This window comes from Schistocerca gregaria, chromosome X (assembly GCF_023897955.1).
Source record: "Schistocerca gregaria isolate iqSchGreg1 chromosome X, iqSchGreg1.2, whole genome shotgun sequence".
Classification (NCBI taxonomy): Eukaryota; Metazoa; Arthropoda; class Insecta; order Orthoptera; family Acrididae; genus Schistocerca; species Schistocerca gregaria.
The window spans coordinates 210,202,179-210,222,454 of NC_064931.1; the positions used below are offsets into that span (position 1 = coordinate 210,202,179).

The window sequence follows — 20,276 nt, forward strand, 5'->3', positions numbered from 1 at the left end:
CATTAAAATGAGACTTAACTTTATGACACTTCCTGTGAATGATATTATATAGCACCGTAAGTTGCTGTTAAGTTAGTTTTTTAATGTGTGACCAGTTTCAGTCAAAGACAGGTAAGTACAGTTTGGGTTAACAGCACGAGTTGCATACATATGTCTACAAACATCACAATACCAAAAATATAATACACTTCCTGACAAAAAAGTGAAGCATCCGGAAGGAGACGAGAAAACGAAATGAAACTATGTTATTTTAGAGATTATATAACTGCGTCAAATTTACAAAGAACGCAGCAGTACGAGTCCATCAGTACAGTGTAGCTCCTTCTTTCACCTGCATGCACACATTGTTTGTTGATGAATATGCACACATTGTTTGTTGTTGAAGCTTTAGTGTATTGGAAAATGTTATTATTGAGCAAATGCACAAGAACACCGGATAACTTAAACAGAATTTCTATTTCACGTATTGAATAGGAGCTTGCTGTAAATGTACAAAAATGTTTACTTAATGCAGATGAGTAGGAAAAACAGGACAGAAGTAGGGAATGCGAATGGTCGACTTTGGTTTATTGTGAGAATTTTAGGAAAGTGTGAATGAGACCATTTATAGAACACTAGTGCAACCCACTTTTGAGAAACCGCCCCCCCCCTTTTCTCTCCAAGGTCAGGTTAATGGAAGACATTGAATCAATTCAGAGGCAGGTTGCTAGATTTGTTGCTGGAAGGTTCCATCAACACATGAATATTATGAAGATGCACTGTGAACTCGCATAGAAATCCCTGGAGGAAAGATGGTGATCTTCTCTTGAAGCACTATTGAAAGAACTTAGAGCATTGGTATTTGAAGGTGATTCCAGAATAATTCTACTCCCACTGATGTACATTTTGCATAATGACTATGAAAATAACAGAAATTAAGGCTCATGTGGAGGCACATAGATAGTCATTTTTTCCACTCCCTCTTTTTGTGACTGGAACAGAAAAGGAAACTACTAGTAGTGGTACAAGGTATCCTCTGCCATACACCATATGGTGGTTCACAGAGTACATATATAGGTGTAGATTCAGTTGCGAAGGGCGTCCTAAGGACACTGTATCCTCTCCTGGTGTAACCCAGAGTCCGCAGCTCGTGGTCTTGCGATCACATTCTCACTTCCCGAACATGGGGTCCCGGGTTCGATTCCTGGCTGGGTCAGGGATTTTCACCTGCCTCGAGATGACTGGGTCTTCGTGTTGTCCTAATCATTTCATTATCATTCATGAACACAGCGAGATTGGACTGAGCAAAGGTTGTGAATTTCTACAGGCGCTGATGACCGTGCAGTTGAGCACCCTACAAACCAATCATCATCATCATCATCATCATCATCCCCATGTAACCCAGCCCACAACAATTTTAACTGATCCTTGATATTCTGGACGCTCACAATGGGATGAAGAGAACGTCCGAGCTGGTCCCACACTACCCTTCGTAATGACCAGCGGAAGAATGGGACCTCTCCTCAGGTCACAACCATACTTGCTGGTGACGGCTGTCTGGTAGTGCCAAACCACAATTCATTATTCAACACAATGCCACACCATTCATTGACAGTTCACACTACCTCGTCACAGCACCACATCAAAACCAAAGCTCTTTGTGTTGTGGTGTTCAAAGCAGTTTATTCATTGAACAGTAAGTCATTCCTAAGTCCAGTTGCTGCTAGTAGCCGACGAATGGAGTCCATTACTTTTTCCCAGATGACATGTGCAGATGTGAAAGGGTTACAATGTGATTTGTGCATTGTGCAGCAATCCTCCCTTGTGGTGGTCGACAGGAAACTTGGCACTGAGTATGCCTGCCCTCACATTCCCATACTGCCAACATTGGGCCATTGTCACATACAAATGCCCCACAAACATGGATCCTGCACGATCTGACCTCCTGGCCAAATGAAGACCCACAAGGAAACCCCTTTCAAACTCTTGTCAGGTGTTGATAATGTTGCCGCGCAGGAGTAAGCGGCATCACTTCGTTGTTCAATATCTGACATTTCTCAAGATCATTACATACCTTACCAGGCCTGGTAACAGCACTAACCATGGTCAAGACTAATGCACTCTGGTTGCCATTCTACTTGCCACAGAGTATTGCAACTCTATAATCATTTCCTTGCCCACTGATGTAGTCTGCACGTATAAAGTTACAATGTCATTCCACCATGTCTTCTGGGTGCTTCATGGTTGCTTCAGGCAGTGTATTTACAAATTATGTTTAGCCATGGAGATGTACGTACATTTATAAACATTATATTTTTCACACTGTGTCCTTTATTGAGTTATGTATGTAACACCTGCTGTTAACACAAACTGTGCTGGATTATAGTCTCTGAACAAAACTGGTGACAAATCAAAAAATAATTTAAACACCAGCTTATGGAGTTATATACTGTTATTTCTACAGTTTATCAAAGCTGTAGAATACAATAAAAAAATATTTGACAATTATATCAGCTGAAATATCCCCTCACCTTAGTTAAATATGAGACTGCAATGCAACCAAACATTGTTTCCATTACCTTCTGTTGAAACTTGAAAGATCATGCAAATGTTCATCTGTACATCCTTCAAACAGGTCCAGTGTGACATAACCAACACCACACCTCAATTCAGGTAATGTAATCATTATAGTAATTATTAGCTAACTTGAATTTGTGAGGTGTTTCCAGTGTGATTGATAAAAGATATATTTTAGAGTGCTCTGTCAAGTTGAAAGTTCCATTTTTTGGCACAATAATGCAACACACACTGTGGGTGACAGTCTCAGAAATGTTTGCTGCCTGGTTCTGATAGCGAGTGCATTTGAGACTGTATTTCACATCACCTGACATATGCAACTAGGATAGTAATTCAAATACAGTACAGAAAATGGGAACTGTCAATACAGTTCAAAATCTCCTAAACTATAACATTGTTTCTTTATTACACACCTTTCCACTTCAAGGAAGCTGAGTGAAATAGTCAGATGGAGTTCTGAATCAGCTCCCTCCAGAGCAAGTCTGGTACTATGCCAAGAAGTCATTTACAGGATCTTCTGCAGTTTATGCACTGATCATCAAACGTTAACCCTGACATTATAATGCAATGTTCATTATTTGTATAATAAACCATAAATTTATCAAGCCAGCAACAGTACATGTATTACATATGGCATACCTTGTATTGTAAGTATGACACCGTTGTCAATTGATGCTCGGTCATTGTGAACATGACATACATATTCTCCTTGATCTTCAACTTGGACACGAGGTATTGTCAGCACTCTATTGTAGTTGGACAGCACAGCCCCACGAGGTAAGTGTGCACCCCGCCTTGTCCAGTTGTATGAAGGGACTGGACTATAATACATAAGAAGAACAAGAGCAATGTATTACTGGAGAAAAACTTACCAACAAATTAAAAAGTATACTTTTAATTTATGCCTTACTTTTAAGCTCTACTACAATGATAATAATACATACCCATAGAAAATGAGTGTACAATGTGCCTGTGATTGTAATTAATCAACAGACCAATGAGTAGTAAATGAATTTTGTATAAAGATTAGTAAAATACTTTCATTAAATATTAACTTGTGGCACAACACCACTCAAATGAACAATACAACACATATATCTGAATTTTTGCTTATCAATAAAACAACACTGTCCTGGGGGCACAACATGTATGAAGAACATTTTCAAAAAAAAAGAGACCTTTACACGGTATCTGGCTTTTCATATCACATTATAACCAAAATAATTCCTTTAGTTTTATATATCACGATCCCACTGTTATATCATACATTATCAGCCAACACACAAATCCCCCAACCACCACCACCTCCTCCTTCACAACCCATTCACACATGTACATATACTTCACAATAAAGGAACTTGTTAGGAGACGACACATAGTAAACATCACGATAGGTGGCATGCCATATGATCAACCATTAAACACCATTGTTCACTGTTCTCAGCTCACACTTAAATTATACAACTACTAGCAGGCCAAAAAATAAGGAATGCTCAAATTGGGAGAGCTGTTGCTGGAAAAGAGAATACTGTTCTGGAAGTTTATAACATCTGAAAAAAAATTGTTAGCCTCTAATTCTAGTTTTTCCAATGCCAGTGATGAGTGTGTTACTTTTCTTGAGCATCCATTCAACAGGTCTCTGATACAACTCATTTCCTTTTCCTTTTATTATTATTATTATTAGCCTAGAGTGCGGCTCATAAAAAGACAAGTGGGAAAAATTTGGTTACAAGCATGCAAATGGTAACTCATTTAGCCACCCAGATATAAGTGATTTAGTGAAACAGCAAAACCTAAATTAGCACTGAAGGGATGCAGATGTGAATAGTTCCCTTCCTGAAAAACAGCCTGGTATATTAACAATCGATCACTAAATTAATAAATTGGCCCTGTTCTGACATGGGCTGACAACCACTGTGGTTTCCTCAAATGAACTGTCCTCTCATTGAATGGAAAGAAGGAAGGAAGATTAGAGTGTAATGTCCCATTGACAGCATGGTCATTAGAAGTGAAGCACAATCTCGGATTACGAAAGGATGGGGAAGGAAATCGGCAATGCCCTTTTCAAGGGAAAAATTTGCCTGGAGTTGTTGTGGGAAATCATGGAAAATATAAATCAGGATGGCCAGATGGGGATGATCTAAATTAAAATGGCCAGATTGAGATATGAACATCTTTCTTCATCAGTACAATTCCTGTGGGCCATCTCTCTCGCTTTTTCTTCTACACAAATGAGAGTCATCAATAAATTACATACTCCTGTAGTATAACATACAGATAACAATTATACTGTTGCACATAAAAGAAAATTTAATTCAGAAAATTGATACAATCAATAAGAGACGGGAGGGTCTATATTTCTCTAATTTTTATAGCACACTACGTTTTTATACAACAGTTACACTCTAGCACCCTTCTGACCGACAGGTTAAGGGAGTGATTGCCTGTTTGTTTATAAAATGATCTCCAGAAACTGTAAATCACACTGCCCGGTTTGTGGTAAGATGAGGTGGAGGACACACTACTAGTGTGTAGAAAGAGTCAAGGCATGCAGTAACAGACACAAGATGTAGTTAGAAACTAACTGAGAAGTCTGCGTTAACTATCAGTAAACTGATACATTTGTGTATATAACATGAGGGGAAAAAATCAATAGATAAGATGTAATTTCAAACAAAAAGGTGCTACTTCCTAGCCATAATGAGTATATACTGTTAAAATGCTACAGCTTAATTGATATTTACAATTCCCCGCATGTTGCAATAATACGACTGTAGGTTGTCGGCATTTAATAGTGCAATTACCATTATAAAACATTCCAAGATGGTTAAATAACCACATTGTAAAAACTGATAACAGAAGATTGTTAAAGGCTCATTCACTTAAGATATGAATTCACAAACCACAAGAATTTCAATGGGTGATCATTTACAAAGTAAATGGAAGCGTAGCCAACCTTACACAGTGCACTAACAAAACTAGATAGGGAGCCACAGCACAGAACAAAAAAGGCATTTTGGATGCAATAACACAGAATATAAATACATTCATATTCTGAGATAAACAAGTGGGTATGGAAAAGTCACCATCCACTGACAGGTCCTTTCACTAAGGAAGAAATCCATGTGCCAGACACATGTTAAAATTGTTTTGTATCACCTCAGGGGGAGGGGGGGAGGACTAATTTACACATGTTGTCCCACACTAAGATCAGTGTGGAACAAGAGTGGCACAGTTTCAGAAAAAAGAACAAGTTCTGGGTTTCCTGCAGGCACAGTTATACTGCAGTGCTGTTATTAAGTGCGTCACAGTGTGGGAGTGAAAGGGCACAGAAAGTGGAAATGGCTTCCAAAGCTGATTCTTGTGGGCAAAAACACCTAAACTGCACACAGATTCACAGTGAAATCCTTGCAGTACATGGACCAACTGGAAAGTCATATCCAGCCATAGTGAAATGGTACAGACAATTTGATCAACGCAGCACAGACGAGGGTTATGCCGATCGGGTTGCACGGCTGTTGACATCAACCACACACGACAGTGTCCAGTTAATTGAGGAAGAACATCTGGAGGAAAAGAGATTTTCCAACTATGAGGACGTTCACATAGCAGTTCTCGAAAGGCTCTGTGACCGAGGAATGGAGTCCTACTGTTCTGGAACTGAATGACTGGTAGAACATTCCAACTATTTTGTACAGAGGCTTGGTGATTATGCTGAAAAATAGTGTCATATATTTGAGAAACTTTGAAGTGTAGTTCAGCAGTCAATAAAAGTTATTTGATCTGTTGTTATAATATGTAACTCGTGTTTTTTTTAAGTCCTCTTGTAGCAGGTATAGGGACAGCACAATGTGCTACAGGTTACCTGGTCCAAGTGACCTTTACCCTGTGCCTTGGTACGCAGCAGAATGAGGTCCCCTTCCACAGCCTCCCTGTGCACGAGACCTCGACTTTCTGGATTTATTTACATAAATGCACTGGACAACTCAAAAAGTACTTGTGGTGTTAGAGCAAACAAGGAGTTTTGTATTGGCAATATTTCAGGCTCCAGTGCCTTCAAGTTCACATAAAAACATATCTCCACGTACTCAAACAGTCCACGGGTGTACTGCCGGTCCATAGTGTCCAACGGGCACAATATACAATATTTCGGTGATCAGACATGTCGCCATCATCAGGTGCACTGATGAATTGAGCTCCTGAGGACCCCCCCCCCCCCCGTTCTCTCCGGGGTCCACGCACACAGCTGTGTGTTGTGTGTTGTGTGTTGGCGGTCACTGAGACGCTGGAGTCGGTACAATTGCCTCATCCGCCCTGGTCCACTGTTAGTTTTCTTTGCTGAGCGTCTTTTTAATTAGACTCAATGCTGGTTCCCATGGCTTCTTGAGCTTATAGCCGCCGTCTCGGTTGACGAGTCCATCCCTGCTATGAATTTTGATAGCCTCTCTAACGATGCCGTCCCAGTATTTAGATGTCTGTGCCAAGACCCTGGTATGTTGGTAGTTCATTTTGTGATTTTCGGACAAACAGTGCTCTGTGACTGCCGACTTGTTGGCATACCCAAGCCTAGTGTGCCTCTGATGTTCTCGGCAACGATCTTCGACGGTGTGCACTGTCTGTCCAATATCAGTCTTCACACACTGAGCAGAATCTGGTATATGCCTACCTTCTGCAAACCGAGATCGTCTTTGACACTTCCCAGTAATGCTCATGTTTTATTGGGTGGGAAAAAGACATTTTCTACTCAGCGTTTCCTCAATATTTACCCTATACAGGATATAGGCAGTGGCTACCACATCCACCATGACTTCTTCTGTCTCCACACGCTGTACTGTACAGGTCAGCCAGAGAGCTCGTCTGATCTGCCATTCTGAGTAGCCATTTTACCGGAATATAGTTTTGAGGTGTTCCAATTCATGGGGCAGACACACTGTATCAGAGATGGTGCGCACCCTATGCACCAGTGTTTTTAGCACCCCATTCCTCTGTGAAAGGTGGTGGCAGCTATCTGCATGCAAATACAGGCCGGTGTACGTTTTCTTCCTGTATAACCCATGGCCCAGGGTGTCATCCACTCTTCTTTTGACCATGACGTGCAGGAGTGGTAATTGTCCTTCTGCTTCAGTCTCCATACTGAATTTGATATTCGTATGTATGGAGTTCAGGTATGTAAGGAAGTCTAGGAGCTTGCCTCTTCCTTGGGGCCAGAGCACCTCCACGTATTCTCTCTTTAATGGAGAATACTATGAACAAACAGATGGAGTCGCAATGGGGAGCCCACTCTTGCCTGTGGTCGCGAATTTCTATATGGAGTACTTCACGGAGGAAGCTTTGGCATCGTCTTGTTTTCTCCGTTATGTGGATGACATGTTCGTGATATGGCTCCATGGAAGGGACAACCTCCTGGACTTCCTTACACACCTGAACTCCATACATCCGAACATGAAACTCACTATGGAGACCGAAGCAGGAGGAGGATTACCATTCCTGGACGTCATGGTCAAAAGACAAGTGGATGGCACCTTTGGCCACAGGGTATACAGGAAGAAAAAGCATACCAACCTGCATTTGCATGTGAACAGCTGCCAATACCCTTCGCAGAGGAATGTGGTGCTAAAAACACTGGTGCACAAGGCGCACACCATCTCTGACACAAATAGTCTGCCCCATGAGCTGGAACCCCTCAAAACTGTATTTCGGAAAAATGGGTACTAGGAATTGCAGATCAGACACGCTCTCCGCCTCACCTCTACCATACAGCATGTGGAGATGGAAGAAGTCATGGAGGAAGAGAGAGCCATTGCCTATATACCATATACTGGGGTACTATCAGGGAAAATAGGACGAATATTGAGAAAACACTGAGTAGGAACTGTCTTTTGCCCACCCAACAAAACACAAGCATTACTGGGAAGTGTCAAAGAAAATCTCGCTTTTGCAAAAGGCCGGCCTATACAAGATTCTGCGTCAGTGTGGGAAGATTCATATTGGACAGACAGTGCGCACCATCGAAGATCATTGCCGAGAACATCAGCTGCACACTAGACTTATAAACCGCAACAAGTCGGCGGACGCAGAGCACTGTTTGTCCGAAAATCACGAAATGGACTACCAACATACCAGGGTACGGGCTATCAAAATTTGTGCCACAGACGGACTCATCAACCGAGATGGCGGCTATAACCTCAGGAAGGCATGGAAACCAGCATTGAGTCTAATTAAAAAGACGCTCGGCAAAGAAAATGAATGGGGCAATTACACCGATGCCACCAACAATGCCGACGCTAACGTCGACGTGCAGAGAGAACACCTCACAGGGGGAGTGGGTTTAAGACAGCCGTCCACCCTCAAGAGCCCAATTCGTCAGCGCACCTGACGATGGCGACATGTCTGATCGCCGAAATATTGTACCTGTTGGACACTATGGACCGGCATTACACCCATGGACTGTTTGAGCGAGAAATATGCCAGGAGAAACTGAAGAATCACATATCTCCACACAGACTGTATATTCCGTTGTTGTGCATATTGTGAGGACAGAGTAGCTAACAGTCTCATCTGTCTACAACATGACATTGTGTACTCGTTTCTTTCTGTATTTCTATAATTTAAAAAAAAAAAAATTAAAAAGTGTAATTTGGGTTGCACCAAGTGCTACTAGACCCTGCCTTGCACCAATCTTGAATGGCCTCATTGCTTAAAGCTGTTCTGTGAAAGTAAATTCTATTGTAGGGAGAGCAGAGTATAGGAACACCACTACGTTTTGTGCCTGCAGCCTAATGAGTAATTGTTGCCAATTACCAACTGGCTCAGCAACCTCAGCACAAAGGCTTGGTTTAGCACCAACATTAATAGGTCCATCATCTACATACTTCCCTATAGAGTGCACAAGTACAGGTCAGTGGCTTTAAGGCCTCAAGATTTTGCTGATTCATAAACTAAGGCATACACAAGCAAGCAACAATGGCACAGAAGCTTTACATACTTTGGGCAGAAGGGTACCGTATGACTTGGGACAAAAGCACTTCAGAATATCTGATGCCTTTTTCATTTTAGTTTCTTAAAAGTAATGACCACATCAGTTTATGATCTGCAGTGGGATCAGATGCCACAATGAATTATAAAAATTTAGAATAATTTCCCTCATTCTGAGTTCAAATAGACTAAGAATTTGAGAAAATAAACAGAAACATACATCTTAAGTTAATTAGAGTCACTGTAATACATCTACTCCGACGCCTCAACAGAAAGTTACAACTGGTAATGGGTATAGCAGAAAATACCAAAACTGTGTACATACAGAGAACACCATATATGTTTTCTCACCACAGGATGGAAGTAAGTGTTAACACCTTAATCCACATAATGTTCCTTGATAGACTATTGGGGTATTATGCCTTCCAGAAATGCAGTATGTTTCCTGTGTGTAGAAGAAAGAAGCAAATTAGGTGTTGCCTAAAAATGATGGCCTGCTATCTTGCAGCCTCCAATAGGACCAGGTTATCAACTGTTGGATGATATATTCTGAATCAATACTGGAAGTAGCTGTGGCTCTTCTTGGTTTCTGGTATCACCAGCACAGTAATCTAAGTCTTAGTCATGGCAGAATTCAGCTCCCGAGTGAACAAAAAGCAAGTGAATTATTCTTAATTGCTGGATTTAAATGTCAACTGTTGCTCTCCATGACTGATAGTCCCGGCAGAACTCTGGATCCATATCAGCCATCAGTCACTAAAGCATAATATCCTGAAACTGACAGTGCTTATGGGTATGCACCATTGTATAGGTACAGTTGATATTGCTGATTTTAATTCTGTATTAGAGGGCCTGTTGATACCTTCCCACGCTTAAGTTGAGCTTGGGGTACTCTCACTTCAGAACAGGAGTTCCCGCAATGACCTCCTCCTTGTCTTCCAAATGGCTCATCTTGCTTTTGCCCTCACAGCCCAAAATGCTGTGGGTCCTCTGGTGTTGATCTATTCTTTAAAATTCGAAATGCTGCCTGCCTGTCTCTGAATTGTCATTCCAATTTGAAACTGAATGTCATCTAAAATAACCCCTTTGGGGTTAACGCACAGCATACTGGCAGGTGATATCTGTCATCTGCTCCACACAGTTCTGGACATTCTATATGGTTGGTTGCACTGCATTCAGTTAGGCCTGCTGAGAAGCCCCTGTGTGGGTAGGATGGAGGGGAAAAGATAATGACAGATAGTGCTGAAATGAGCCACGTGCCCAGTATTGAGGAGCTGGATGTCCTCGGATTGAATAAGATTATCAGCTAAATGTATTACAGGGGACATATCTAGCTGTGGTTAATGGTTGGGCCCGAGTGCTACTTGAATTTTTTTTGTGCAGTATTGGTTCAGAGGAGACTTTCTGTACACAGACTGTGCCAGAAGGAATGGTCAATACTCAGGGACATGACAGGAACCATCATCTGATGGGGGGGGGGGGGGGGGGGGGGGGGAACAGTTTAATAAATATGGCTCTATGATGCATACCTTATGGGCTATGAGCACTTACCATCTTCTATACTGTGAAACAAACCTCTTCTACTACAAGCTCTTTCCTTTCCACATACTGAGAGATGGAAGTATGGTTCAAAACAAGAAAAAAAATGTCTGGTAAACACAGGCTCTAAAATGCATATCATAAGAGCTATAAGCAATTGTTCATCTTTGTTACTGTGAAACACATCTTTTGTGCCAAACAAGTGTTCATAGCTCTTTAAGTTACAGAGCCCATGTTTACTAGATTTTTTGCTTCCAATGATCATTCCTGTCATATACTTGAATATTGACCATTTCTCCTGAGACACTCTGTATAATTATGTCCACCTCCTTCTAGCTGTGTAGCCAAAAGACGTAGAGCTACTACTGCACTACAGTGATGTTTGTTCATTAAAGTTGGCAGTAACCACAGAAGAAAACATTAGTAGATCCAAATCAGCACACTCCTGAAACTGTTGATTTGTGGAGTCAAAACTTCAAGAAAACATACACAAACACAACTTCACGATTCAGTTACCACCACTATCAAGAAACTGGTTTGTGTAAAATAAACAACAGCTCAAAGCTCTCACAGTACATTGCACCTGTTCATGCAACCAGTTTTACACCTCATTCTCCCCACCTGTGATGACGTCACAGAAGAAAATTCACATTCCACAATGCAATCATTAATCGTAAATACCTCAGGGCATCAGTCTGCAACTATGTGCAAGGTGATGAATTTCGTATTAAGGAAAAGATGAATTATTCCTATCATGTAATTAATTAATAACTTCAGACACAATGGCAAATTTTATACAAGCTGTGTGTCATAAAATACTCTCGAACTAGGTGGTATTCTAGCCACAAATGAAAGGCATCTTTCTCCATATACAGGCATCTTCCAATCACAACCACAATTACCAAAATGTCTTTTTAAGTTGAAGGTAAAGTTCCACATTCTGGCCCTAGGCAGACCAATCAAACCCAATCGACCACTGTGTCATCCTTTGCCAACAGTGTCATTGAATGCAATATGGAGGGGGACGTGGTCAATGCATCACTCTCTGGGTCATTGTCCAGTTTCTTGACCTCGGAACCATTACCAATTGGCTAAGTAGCTTCTTAGAATGCCTCACAGGATTGAGTGCACCCTGTAACAGTCCTCCCAACATGGAAAAATTCCTGGCAGTACCAGGAATCGAACCCAGGTCCTCCACATGGCAGTCAGCCGCACTGACTACTCAGCTACAAAGACAGGTAAAATGTCTCCATAAATTACTGCAAATGTAATGTGACAAATTGCTGGTATCATCATATCATGATGAACATGACTCTTTCTCTTCATACTAATAATAATTTTAATGTTAAGACAAATGAAATGAAACAAAACTCTCTCTCTCTCTCTCTGCCTAAAACAGCGTAAGATGATAATAGAAATCAGCATATGAATTAGTAAAAATCAGTTACTTACTATCCAAAGGCAACACACTCTAAACGTACATCTTGTCCCGCAACAGGTGCCTCCGGGAAAGCCTTTGGGAAGTTGTTAGGAAATTTCAACTGCTGATAGTTTGCTGAAACATGGAATATAATTTATAAACGAATAAACAATTTTTATAATGTTTGCAGTGTACAAAGTACCATATTGTATGATAGCATATAAGTTATGTATATCAAAAATAGTTATAAAGAAAATAAGTTTGCCGAAATAGAATTCTCTTAATCTCTGCAGAGTACACAGTGCACTTATTTTATGCGACAAATTGAAATTGTGTGCTGAACTCACGACTCAAACTTGGGGAACAACTGTCTAATATGATCCACCATAGACAGACTTCAAACTTCAACCTCTCACATCATTCTCTCCTTTCCTCCCAGTTTTAGCCAGTCACATACAGTCAACAAAGCATGTACCAGGCAGAGATAAAAATAATTCTTTCTCAGCGACAACTTTGAGCCTGCAGGTAAAATATACTTGCTGCTATGTCCTTGAAGCCTTTAGCATTGGGCAGATGTTTAGAAAAACAGTTGATCAAGCAAGCACTGGGTATATATGTATCTACAAGAACAGTTCGTGATGAGAGGTACTCTCCACATAATACAGTCTCTGTAAAGATAGGGCTAGAAAAAACAGCAACTACCACACAAGTACAAATAAAAGCATAGGAGCCTATATACATAGGTGCTAAATAAAACATGTTTCATTGTTAAAAAGGCAATGCCAGACATTTTGAATAGTTAACACAGAAAGTCCGTTGGGTGAGATCAGGGTTATAAATCTAAGCCGCACTTTTTTCCAGTCTTTGTAAACCAAAAAACCGCCTGCAGCTTAGAATCAAGTGAAAAGTAAGTGGAAGTTCTTTAAAATGTTGGTAGGTGCTGCCACATTTAACTTCTGCCATCTAATATATGTAGTGCTACAAAGGCATGCTTTACACGCACAAAGATAAATACTGGTGCCAAAACCTCTGCGTTAGTAAATAAATTTAAAAAAAGGTGGAAGACGAGCTATTTTTCTCCGCCCCGAGTTTCGACCACTGCATTTTCATACATTATCCAACGAAGTAAATACAAATTCCGCATTGTTCATCTTCGAATGTAGCAGCCTTTCAATGTACTACGTAAATCTGACTGGCAAGACTGTTTGGGATGTTTGTCAATGTGGTTAACTCTACATTTTGAATTTTTTCCTACCTGTGACTAGAGATGGTTGCTAATAGGAACTTTTATGAATTGTGAACCACATGCAGTATTCTCTTCACCATAAGAATAATACGAATATAAACATTTTGCCATGTATTCTTTCATGTTTGCTGCTATCTCATTTAAATCCTGTCTGCCTAATAAACAATGAAACTAGAGTGAGACAACAGCAAATGCGGAAGAATATACATATCGTGTCATGTTCATATTTGTATTATTCTTATGCCGAATAGTGATACAGTCAGAAATGAAGCACGACAACTGACTAGATTTTTAAATCTAAGATGACTAATTTCTGTGCAGAATGTAATGTACTAAAGAGGCTTCTGCAAAGATTTTCAAATGGAGAAAATTTTTCGCTAAACTCTCTTTCAGAACATCATCTATCATACGCAGTCTATTACTTGGTTCTTGTTGATCATTATCAAAGAAATCAGCAGTGTAAGTAACAACAAATAGCAGTCTCTTGCCATTGTTTTGCTAACGAGATGATTCCCTCCCCCCCTCCCCCCCCTCTCTCTCTCTCTCTCTCTCTCTCTCTCTCTCTCTCTCTCTCTCTCTCTCTCTCTCTTTTTTAAGCAGCAGCGCACACAAAAGCAAGCCATGCCGTGAGCGGTGACAGGTCGTAAACACACATTATCAGAAGTCGACAAACAATGCATGACACAGTACAATAATGCATTTTCAGCTTAGACTGACGTAAACACTTATAACAAAGAGAACAGCACTTATCAGATCAAAGAAAAATAAGCAATCAATTCAAACCAGACGAAGCACGTGAAAAAGGAAGGGTACCCATATAAATACGGACGGAGCGCCTCACGCATAGCAATGGCTACCTGGTAAAGCTTAACTGCTAAGCCTATTACTCGAACCAAACTACTGTAGCTGTATCGTCACTCATTCGACCTAAGCTGTGTCTCATATTACAATGGACCAACTCTGTTTCGATTTGGAGGTGCGGTCTAAAACTTCTCCCCCCCCCTTGAAATTTTAGTCTCAAATTTCAGGTGCGGCTTAGATATGGGAAATTTTTTTTTCCTTCATTTTGAGTCTCATTTTTTAGGTGCGGCTGAGATTCAAGTGTGACTTCGCGCAAGTAATTATGGTACTTCATCAAAACATTTTTTAAAGACTTTGCTGCATGAATAAATGCATTGCAAAGTTGAGAGTAAAATATTGCATTTGGAAATTTCTGTCTTGTTTTGGGCAACCGAGAATTGTTTGACATTGCCAAAAAAAAAGCACTGAGCTTGTGAAAGTATAATTATGATTTAACTTCTTTTCAATAAAAATGTTGTTAAGGATGGTCTTGCCATCTGCCTTAAGTGTTTTAGAGAGATGGTGGAACACCTAAATCTTGATTTCTGTGCCAGGATTAGAACTGTTGTCCTCCCAAATATAAGTCAAGTGTCATACCACTGCATCAACTCACTCGATGTTACTACAAAATCAAACAAGTACAACAAAGTTAGACCTCCAATAACAAAACTGCTGTCTCAATGTATTATCTGTCAAATTTAACAGTGAGAACACATCAGTAAGTGACAATCACCAAGCAATGGTCCAGACCATAGGCAAAATTAACTATTTAAAAACAAACAAGCATTAAACACAATACAACAAATAGCACGAGAAAACTGCTATGACACATTTGTGATAAACGAACAGAAAGGGAATGAACAGGCCACGTATATACAAAACCTAGTAGGACAACACAGAACAACCCATTTGCCGACCACCTAACAGCCCACAACCATCACCAAGTAACACCGAAACCGATTTTAAAATACTACAATCTGGTCACATCCTATATCATAAGCAAAACATGCACGTCCGCACGCACGCACGTCCGCATGCACACACGCACACACACACACACAGTAACACCGAAACCGATTTTAAAATACTACAATCTGATCACATCCTATATCATAAGCAAAACATGCACGTCCGCATGCACGCACGCGCGCACACACACACACACACACACACACACACACACACACACACACACACACACACACAGAGAGAGAGAGAGAGAGAGAGAGAGAGAGAGAGAGAGAGAGAGAGAGAGAGAGAGAGAGAGAGAAAGCGGGGGGGGGGGGGGGGGGGGGAGTAAACAAAATCCAAATTTGGTGCCATACTACCTTGAAACAAGTGAACATCAACTGGGACTGGACACACAGCGATTTGGCTCTGTAGAAAGTGTTATTTAGAAAGTAGTTAGAAAAATTGTGTGTAGTATTTGTGTGTGCTGCTCAACTAACTTATTAGAATGCAGATGAAAAAGGACTTTCAATAGCAAAATGTAAGTAATCACAAATACAGAAGCGAAACATTTCTGAGCAACAAAATTATGTTCAGGTGTAAAGTGCTGTGTTAAATTGCCAACCAAATTCACAACAACATTTAGTTGCAGATGATAAACTACCAGCATACAACAATTTATTTATTTATATAATAGTATGGCTATGGGCCCCCTATCGGGCAGACTGTTCGCCGGGTGTAGGCCTTTAATTTGACGCTACTTCGGCGACCTGCAGTCGATGAGGATGATAGCACAACACCCAGTCCCTGGGCGGAGAAAATTCCCTGAACCAGCTGGGAATCAAACCCAGGCCCAGAGGAGTGACAATCCGTCACGCTTACCATTCAGCTACCAGGGGCAGACATACGATAATGAAAAGATGGTTCTATATGACCCAATTAATGCAAAAAACCTATGTTAATGACAACAACAAACAAAAACTGTTTTAGGCCTAATTTTTGTTGAATAATTATCAATTGAAACATGTTCACATTTTACAGATTTGAATGAAATGTACTTACTGACAATGGCACAAAAAAGATGCTGAAACACGTTTGGGTTTATACGACTTCTTCCCAATGCAATCATCTTTATTACACACAAGGATCAAAAAGTACAATGCACAGACAAGGTAACAGTTAACAACAGCTAAACTGTGTGAAATTAATATGCATAATGCATGCAAATGCCATAGGCAAAAAATTATTAAGTGGAGTTGCAACTTTTGAAGTTTGTCCTACCGGAACATACATGACGCTATTGCCCAGGTAACGCCAATGGCGAGCCGGCTTTCCATACCGCCAGCAGTTCAGTTGGTAAAGCATCCGTTCCCATGATGTGGTTAAACAGCACCACATGGTATCACACATTAGATGCACCTATGTTCATTAGAGCTCTCATTGTAAAGTGATATTTTCTGGCTTTGAAGTGTCAGGTATTGTGAACGATAGTTTCGTGATGGCACTGGATTAATAACAGTACAGCACATCTGAACACGAGATTCACAATAAAAATGGTCATCTAAGAACACATTCACCAGCTGTGAGGATAATGTTCTGCCACAAAATATTCTTCCAAATTCGACCGTAGTAATGGACAATGCACCATACCAGTCGGTTGTCATGGCTAAAGCTCCAACAATGCAGCAGAGGAAAGTGGCTATTTTTCTCTGGATACAAAGAAATGTTTAGTTAGATAAAGTTAAATCTAGCTTGTGTAAGGTGAAGTTAATGGAACTTGCAGTACAAGCCAAAAACACACTACCAGGTCAATGACCTGGATAATGTTTAATGAGGCTTCCTCCATATCGTGCTCTTTTAAATCTGACTGAGAATATATGGGTTCAGGTGAAAAGTAATGTGGCAATAAACATGACATACATGCTCAGTGAGGCTGAAATGGTGACAAAAGAAGTCATTGCAAATGTTACATCACAGGAGCTGGTCTCAAGTTGTCAGTCATACCAAGTTGATAGTTGAGGAGACATGGATTCATAAGGGACTGTGTCGAGTTTTGAGTGATATGTTACTTTTCTTGTTGCAACGTTAACATCTGCTTCATTTGCTTAAACAAAGCAGTTTACAAATATTCATCTCACTAAGATTCTAATGCAGTTGACACTGTGACAGAATCATAAATCAGTGAATTATTAAACTAGCAACTGAGGGCGAAACAGATCAATATTTAAGAAAGAGCCCATTCTCAGTATAAAAATAAATGTGCAACTTATTTAGTTATATTGTTGCAAAAACCACAGGAACTCTCATTTCATCACCTATTGATGGTCCTTAAAGTTACATTATTTCATTTAAAAACATCTATAGTTGCTTGAATATCGCAGTAGGTATAAAAGTTTCACATATTAATCAAATAGCAAAATAGTCTCCTCTTTGTGTGCTGTCATTTGCCAAAATCTTGTTTTGATGTTTCAGACAATTTATGAGATACGAGGGATTTATTAATATTTCATTACTGCCTTTCCAGTGGCATGTGCGTTTGTGACAGGGCCCTTATACATACAATCCATTTTTCTCAACACTGGAGACGGATAGCAATATCCTTCTAAGTTTAAAGAATAATTCTGTATGTTACCTAAATCTCATACACAGCAACATATGACCCAACACACACCGACACTAATTCATAGTGACCCATATTTTTCACTGCAAACTATAAGAACTTCTTACAGTAGTTCACCTTAATATCAAAATATCACAATAACTATGACCATTAATGAAATGATAGGCAATTCATAATGAAGCCGACAAATGAAGCTATATGTGCAAGAATCAGAGATTGCAGATCGGCCGACTTGCACAGCTTGCTGTTCAAGCAGTCAAGCGAGCTTGACAAGTTACGTGTAGAGATAGCCTGGTGTTATTGTCACCCACCGACACGCTCAGCACACACTGGCAACTACAGTTTCCTCTACTCACCCATACCGAACTGTCAAAAGTCGCAAGAAATTTTAAATGCACTATAATCTTTCTGGAAAATTTGGTTGCATACAAATACGACTATTTGCTTCATACTTACAGTTTGGATTAACACGGAGTGGAAAGAAAGGTCCAGTCCTTCCCTTATCTGACACTTTGCTTTGTACACTGCAGCTGTAATTACCACGATCAATATTTTCTAGGGCTGAAAAATATAGTGCTCCATCGTATGAAACAAATACTCTTTTATCTTCTTCAACAAAATTTGGGAAGTAATCTCGAGCCCAGTAATAATTGACACCTGCAAAATGTAAAATTCTGAAGTAGAACAATGTAGGATTTTCACTTACATTACTTAACCACAGTAATATCATACATTTAAGGGAGGTAGGCGGTCAAATGGGCCGACTTCGAGAAGGAGAAGCACCACAGGACATTTTAATTTGAACTGTCTGTACTTTTACAAATAAATTCATAAAACTTTGTTAGCATGACCAGAAAGGATTCAGGTTTCACACTCATGGCAATGGAAGTTCAAAAACATGAAAAAATAATATTTTTTAAAAGTGAAATTTCATGATTTTTTTCCACTTACTGTTGGCTGCATTTGTTGCTATAGGTACTCTTTTCTTCATAAATAAGAGAGATTCCTCGATGAATTTTGCACAGCTTACAAACCATACTTACAGGTGTATGAAACTCTAGGATTTATTTAATCTATGAAAAAATTAATGGTCTGTTACATTTTAAACTTTGTGTTTAGAGAAAACTCGAATTTTATAGTTAATTATCTAAATTTTTTCCACAGTTTTTAACAGATTTGGGAAATTCTAGAGTTTCATACACCTGTAAGTATGGTTTGTATGCTGTGCAAATTTCATCGAAGAATCTCTCTTACTTATGAAGAAAAGAGTACCTACAGCAACAAATGCAGCCAATACTAAGTGAAAAACTGATGGAATTTCACATGTAAAAAAATTTGTTTTGTTATGTTGTTTTTGAACTTCCACTCCTGTTAGTGTGAATCCTGAATCCTTCCTGGTCATGCTGACAAAGTTTTGTGAATTTATTTGTAAAAGTATAGACAGTGCAAATTAAAATGTCCTCTGGTGCCTCTACTGCTCCAAGGCTGCCTGTTTCACGTCCTACCCCCCTTAAGAATAATGTCTCCTGGTACATACATATTACAGTTCCACAAATGAATTACAACTACTTTTCCTCCATAAATACAATTCGAATACATACAAAATGTCAACACTTAACAGACTTTCCAAATACACAACTTTGTTGGAATAAACCACACACATTAAAAACGAATCTATAGCTTGCACAGTATATAACTCAGAAAAATAAATATATTATGAAAAAGAAAGACTGCTATTCACCATGTAGTGGAGATGTTGAATTGCAGACAGGCACAACAAAAAGACCGCTAAACAAGAAAGCTTCCAGCCAAAAGGCCTCCTTCTGAATTAGACTACACACACACACACACACACACACACACACACACACACACATTCACACAAATTCAACTTACAGACACATGACCACCGTCTCTGGCTGTAGAGGCATGACTGTGAGCAACAGTGCATGATGACAGAAGCAATATGATTGGTGGGGGTAAGGAGGAGTGGTGGAGTTAAGGAGGAGTGGAACAGGGAGGATAGCAGGTTAGTATAGGGACAGGGACGGTAAAGTGCTGCTGGTGAACATACAGGGAAGAGTTGTGGAGAGGGTACGGCAGCTAGACACAGTTGGGAGGTTAGATGGAGG

General features: G+C 40.0%; 1 protein-coding gene across 1 annotated transcript in view; it reads right to left on the reverse strand.

Moving 5' to 3' along the window:
• Positions 1-20,276, reverse strand: part of LOC126297769 (contactin) — a 154,327-nt gene that overhangs the window by 92,001 nt on the left and 42,050 nt on the right. Inside the window, exons 7-9 of the mRNA XM_049988944.1 lie at positions 18,601-18,801; positions 12,523-12,625; positions 3,196-3,377 (exon numbers count right to left, since the gene is read on the reverse strand). Of these exons, the coding sequence (XP_049844901.1) occupies positions 3,196-3,377; positions 12,523-12,625; positions 18,601-18,801 (486 nt within the window). The remainder of the gene's footprint in view (positions 1-3,195; positions 3,378-12,522; positions 12,626-18,600; positions 18,802-20,276) is intronic.